At 48.7% G+C, this 6,126-nt stretch overlaps 1 protein-coding gene across 1 annotated transcript; it reads left to right on the top strand.

Annotated features, from left to right (window-relative positions):
* The first annotated feature begins 1,201 nt into the window (after positions 1-1,201).
* On the top strand, positions 1,202-2,731 carry Hoxd1 (homeobox D1). Its single transcript, XM_045148289.1, has 2 exons — positions 1,202-1,936; positions 2,182-2,731. Exons 1-2 carry the CDS (start codon positions 1,315-1,317, stop codon positions 2,511-2,513), a joined length of 954 nt encoding a protein of 317 aa, XP_045004224.1. The 5' UTR covers positions 1,202-1,314; the 3' UTR covers positions 2,514-2,731.
* The last annotated feature ends 3,395 nt before the right edge of the window (positions 2,732-6,126 follow it).

Here is a 6,126-nt window from a genome sequence, read left to right as displayed (position 1 = left end):
TATTTTCCTACAGCCCCATGGAGGAAAACATTTAAAAGAAACGATCAAGGAAGTTGGAAAGTTTATCAACGTATAGCCTGTCTTTGTAACCCTTCTACTCTGCGTTTCCTGTGCCAATTGCACTTTTATTTCCCGTCTCTCTCCACTCAGTAAACAAAACCATATTATCAAGGGAAAGACGTGAGCCCATTAACATCGCGAGCCCTCAGATTTCACTCGCAACAGACGACGCAGCACTTATCTGATGGAACAGAAGCTTTAATTGCTTCAAGGTACATGGTGGTCCAAACCTCTGAGCTCTGACCGGTCCCAGGGAAGCCTCTGCGCCCTGGAGCCAAAAGCCTCATTGAAAGCAGCTCCGTGTGCCGCCGGCCTCCCACACCAGCGCTTTCTGGCACAGGGCAGATTCTTGATTCTGACGACCTCGTCTGAGGCTACTTTCTTTACAAGGTAGAAACTCTATTTTCGTTCCAAATCAACACCAGCATTACAGCATTCATCTTCATCGTGCCATCACACACTGGAAGGGGCAGAGGAAGCTGAAGGAGTGCTGTGGGGTACAGAAAGTAAATCCAATCAAAAGTAAAGATTTCATCCCGCCCTCAGTGGTCCCGAGAGCCGTCGGTAAAACGGAAAAGAGAAAAATATTGGCGCCGTTTAAGACAGGGATAACACAAGTGCAGGAAAGCCAGAGCGCACGCGGCGGGAGAGGAGGACTTCGCTTTCGGGGAGGAGGGCTGGGACCCTGCAGTCCCGTCTAACCTCCTCACGGCCAGGAGCTCACCCTCCACCCCGAGGGGGTGGCCCCTTGCCATCCAGAAGCACAAGCTCTGGCCGCTCCAAACCATGACCTCCCCAGGCCTTTCGCCCTCAGACCGGCCCCCATACCTGTCTGGGGCTGTGGCATCCAGTGCAGTGGCCCCGCCCTCTCTCAGGACACCCTAGGACCTCTGGGCCTGTCCCTCCAGGGCAGGAGGGTGCAGGGGGTGTGTGTGGCGGCGGTGGTGATGCCCAGCGGAGGCGGTGTGTGTCTCGGTTGGGCTAAGTTAGCGACGGGGCAGGCTGGAGGAGCCGCGCGCCGGGCCGACCGCGGCTTGTGCGGGGACGGCGCCCATTGGCCGGCCGGCGCCACGTGTCCGCGGCCGCCGGTATATCAAGGCACTGTTTACCTCGGGCTGGCTCGGCATGGCTCGGCGAGGGCTGCAGGGGTAGAGAGACGGCGGCAGTGGTGCCCAGCGCCCGCCGGGTTCCGCACCCCGGCTCTCCGGCCCGCGCGCTCGGCCACCCTTCTCCCGGGACGGCGGGTTGGGAACCATGAGCTCCTACCTGGAGTACGTGTCTTGCGGCGGCGGGGTGGGAGGCGACGTGCTGGGCTTCGCACCCAAGTACTGCCGCGCCGACGCGGTCTCGGGGCAGCCCGCCTTCCCCCTGGGCGGCAGCGACGGCGCCTTGGGGGCCACCCGAGCCGCGCCCTCGCCCTCGGCCCCGGGCGCGCCCGCGCCGCGCCCCGCTCCGCCCCCGGCCGCGCCCCGCTGCTACGCGCCGTGCACCCTGCAGGCCGTCTGCGAGCGGGGCTCCGCACCTGCCGCCGCCGACTACGGCTTCCTGGCGCCGGCTCCGGCCTTCGACTTCCCGGGCGCTCTCGGGCGGGCTGCCGACGGCGGCGGGGCGCACGTCCACTACGCCGCCTCGGCCGTCTTCTCCCCGGGCGGCGGCGGCGGCGGCGGCGCGGGCTCCTTCCTGCTCAGCGGCCAGGGCGACTACGCGGCCTTCGGAGAGCCGGGCCCCTTCCCCGCCGACGGCCACCCCGCCGCCTTCCAGACGGCGTCCCCGGCCCCCGGCGCCTACCCCAAGTCCGCCTCTCCCACCTCCGGCCTCCCCGCCGCCTTCGGCACGTTCGAGTGGATGAAAGTGAAGAGGAACGCCCCGAGGAAAAGTGAGTGGTGGGCGATGGATGGAGGACCAAGGAGTTACCCTCCCCACACATACACCCAAGCCCACTCCGTGGAACCGCGCCCCGGTGCTTTCTTAAGACGGGTCAGTTCCACGATCCCAGGCTCGGGCATCTCAGTTCGGGGGGAGGGCTGCACGGTGACTTTGGTTCCAAGTCCAGCCTCACTGCCTCCCTGCTTCCCGTTCCCGTCCCTGTTCCCCCGCTGACGACCCGAGTTTACATTGCAGGCAAACTGTCCGACGTCGGAGCCGCCAGCCCCTCCAGCGCGATCCGCACCAATTTCAGCACCAAGCAACTGACAGAACTGGAGAAGGAGTTTCATTTCAATAAATACTTAACTCGCGCCCGGCGCATCGAGATCGCCAACTGCTTGCAGCTGAATGACACTCAAGTCAAAATTTGGTTCCAGAACCGCAGGATGAAACAGAAGAAAAGGGAACGAGAGGGGCTTCTGGCCACACACGCAGCCACTTCTGTCCAGCTGCCCCTCTCGGAGACAAGCCCCAGCAAGTCTGGCAGGAGCCCAGGAAGTCCGTCCCAGGCCCGAGAGCCTTCCTGAGGTCCACTCTGGAGGCTGAGGAATCTTGGCCTACCGAAGCCACAAGCCACTCCCACCCCGCTGCCGACTTAAGAACTCAGTTAGCAATGGAGGTGGGCTTGGGCAGACATGAATAGGGATCTCACTGGCAAAAGGAAGTGTCTTATTTGGCTTCTGAGTCCTAGAGGCCAAGTGGGTAGAAGAGATATTCATTTGTTATCTCTTGTTTGCATATTATTTTTGCCAGGGAAAAGGAGTCCAGCTGTCTGTCAGCTCTGCTGCTAAGATGCCTAACTTAGTCATATGCAATTCTTGGGTGCAGGGTGACAGATCTTTTGGTTGTTGAGTTCTGTCAGCTCCCTGATGTAATCAGAAAAGCTCCTCTCCAAAGTTGGGTTTCAATTTCAAGGACAGGCTACATATGTTCTGCTGTTTGAGATGACCAAAGGTAGTTAGGTCGCCTTGATGTAGCAAAGCTGCTTCAATGATGGTCTTCATATTTGCACTGTAGATTTTTCTTTCCAAAGCAGTTCCTACCTCTCCATGTGCCTGAGTGAAGACACAATCGCTGTTTAGTTAGTATCCGAACACATCCACAGGGTAGGTAAAGATTAGCACCTGAATTATACCTTGACATTAGTTACTCAAACTTGAATGTAAATATATACAGTATGTATATTTTTTGAAAAGTTTGCTTGCAGTGAACTTATATATGACATTCGGTGTCATACATTGCATGTAAAAGTTTTGAGCTTTTTGTAATAAAAGTGCAGAATCTATTATTCTTGGCCTTTTCTTACATCCCTTTCATCTGGATTCTTTAGAATTAATTTGAGTTTCCTCCATTTGAAATCTCTTGACTCAAATGTGGGAATTTGTAACATTAAACAAAAAGTAGCACTTTTATAACTTGTGCACACATTCAGCAAGTTAGGGATAATTACCTGAGCAAATTAAAAAAAAAAAAAAAAAAAAAAAACCAAAGAAAAAAACCCGACTCTGCTGAATATCCAGGCAGCTGCTAAGTGAGACATTCCTTTACTAGAAGTGCTCTGGTTTTATGGTGGGCAGAGACATTGGCTCCATGGCTAGGTGCTCACTGTGGGGATGTTGTAAATCCAGAGACCCTTCAGGAAGATCTGTGGTGTTCTTGTTTTTGTCGTCTTCTGTCCTCTTAAAAGGAAGAGGCAAGGTGACCTGAAGACTTTGTTTCTTGGTCACTATTCTTTGAGACAAGCAAGTGCACATCAAAAAGTTCTCAGTGGCTGAAATTCCAATTCCAAAGTCAAGAATTACAAAGAGGCTGGGAGAAGCCAATAGTCACAGCTTTCCTATAACGAGGACTGAGCATGGGGCTTGGGGCTGAGAGAGCAAGATGGTGTCCTTGTTTCTAAAAGTGAAATTTTCAAATGGATTTCTTGGAAGAGGTACATTTTGAAAGCTGATAAGAGGGTAATAATTAAAGAAAAAAATCCCTCAAAACTCTAATGTTATTTCCATCATTCTGTCCCCCAATTTTTCAACCCTGGAGATACTTGTAGTTGACCAGGCTTCTGTGCAACCTTATTTACAGAAATATGGGGGAGGGGGTGGGAAGCAAGCAGATACTTTATATGATTGTCAGATTATTTTCTTCACTTTACCTCCATTTCCTCCCCTCCAAATTCTGTATATAGTTCAACAGAAAGGCTTAATAGCCCAGAGAAGGCAGATAGGAACCTTGCATCTTTGGCTAGGTCTCCAGATCAGTGTAAATGCCTCAACTCTTAATACTTTCAACTACTGAACAACAGGGTAGGGTTGCTTTTCCTGTAAAACAGCAGGGTGACTAGTTGTCATAGAAGTGTAAAACTACATTTGAATGCTTTTCCCTTGCACCTAAAGTTTAATAGAGTTAAAAATAGCAGCTCTTAACAAGCCAGCTGATTAGAGGGGAAAGGTCACATAAAAAGTAGGTCTGTCAATATTATTCTTCTGTTTCTTCATCTGTCCCTCAATAACTTGATGCTAATCTTGTTTAAAACAACAGCACCCCCTCTGAGCTCTGCAGTAATTTGAAAAGACTTAGAAGTCTTGTTGATCAGCTCCTTCCTAGGAACTTCTGGCTTCCCTGCAGTGGTATTTGACATGCCATTGTTTCCTTTTTGATAAGCATTAAAATGTACATCTAAAAAAAATACTCACACCCTTGGCCATTCCCTTAATCTACCACTCTGATTTGGGGGAAAGAAAGTTTGTGAAGCTAATCCTACCATTTAACAGCTCTGATGGCTATCTTCTTTCATGAAGGTGGCTATTTTGACATTCATATCATGTTCTATGAATCAGACCAATATTAGCTATTTTTTGACCAACCCCAGGGATCCTTAAAAGCTTTCTTAATGCAGATCACTATACAGCTATATTCAGTCTTAGGAAGAGTCCTGGCTGGAGATAGGGAAGAACTAGGTGACCTCTGGAGAGCCCTTCCAGCAATGAGAATGCTAGAGAACAGTGACTTCTGCATGTTTTATTTTGGGCTCATCATGAGGCAAGAGCTTGGTTCTAAGAAAGCAAATGTAGTCTGTAGGGTTATCGTGATACTGTGTTTATACAAGAAGAGTAGACTTTAGACATCACCAAGTGCATCTGGTCATGGTGACCCCTCACAGAGCCTTCTCCTTTCCATTAGTCAGAGGTTGTGTTTTGGGATGGTAGATCTCCATGCAGTGCGTGGTTACACTACTAAAATGATCCCGTTTCTATTGTACAAGATTCCAAATGAAATATGCTAATCACTAGCCAGCGATCTGTTACAAGAATGAATACACAGTGGACAGCTCTGGTTGTTGTATAATTAACTATTCAATGTTCTTTTGTCTTCACATAATGATTGTGTGTCTACTTTTCTGAATTCAGGGTAATTGGGAGGAAAAAGAAAGCATTTAATAACATCAAATTTCCATAACTTAAGGGCTAGCAAGTGAAATCCTCACTGATATAAAAACCTAAAATAAAGCAATGTCACCTAGATTTTCAAAAGATTAATTACATGTGGTTTATTCTGTCTCCAACTCAGATATGACAAGGTCCAAGACCAGGAGGTTATGCTTGATCATCTTGTCACCAGGAGAAAAAAAAAAAAAAAAAAAAGAAGCAGCAGCAGACCCAGATAAGTTACATTAGCTCTGAAGCCCTTAATTATTTCTTATGGCCAAAGAAATGCTCTGTATTTGCTGAATATTGAATTGGAAAACCTCAGAATCTAATCAGGTTCAGTGCGATGTTTAGTCTGACCACAGACCTCTCAACAAGAAAACTGCACATTGTTAAAACTTTATTTGTGGTTTTAAAATAAAACCATGGTAGACAGACCTCACAAATAATGATAAATCTTCATCTAAATAGAATTCAAGATTTCATGACTTTTACCTTTATCATGCTTCCAGGACATGAAAATGCAATAGCTATTCAAAACAGCTCTATTTAGTATCTCATTTTGAATGGATTCTGAAGTTATCCTTGTTAGTCATGATTATAATTTCAATAGAAATAAACTAAATTGTTAATAAATCAAGAGAAAAAAGATCTTAAATAGTGGTATGAAAAGGAGTATCTATTATTTAGCTTGTGAAAGTTATGATGCTATTTCCTC

The sequence above is a fragment of the Jaculus jaculus genome, chromosome 4 (genome assembly GCF_020740685.1).
Source record: "Jaculus jaculus isolate mJacJac1 chromosome 4, mJacJac1.mat.Y.cur, whole genome shotgun sequence".
In the NCBI taxonomy this organism is placed as follows: Eukaryota; Metazoa; Chordata; class Mammalia; order Rodentia; family Dipodidae; genus Jaculus; species Jaculus jaculus.
This window is presented reverse-complemented; position numbering and strand designations above follow the sequence as displayed.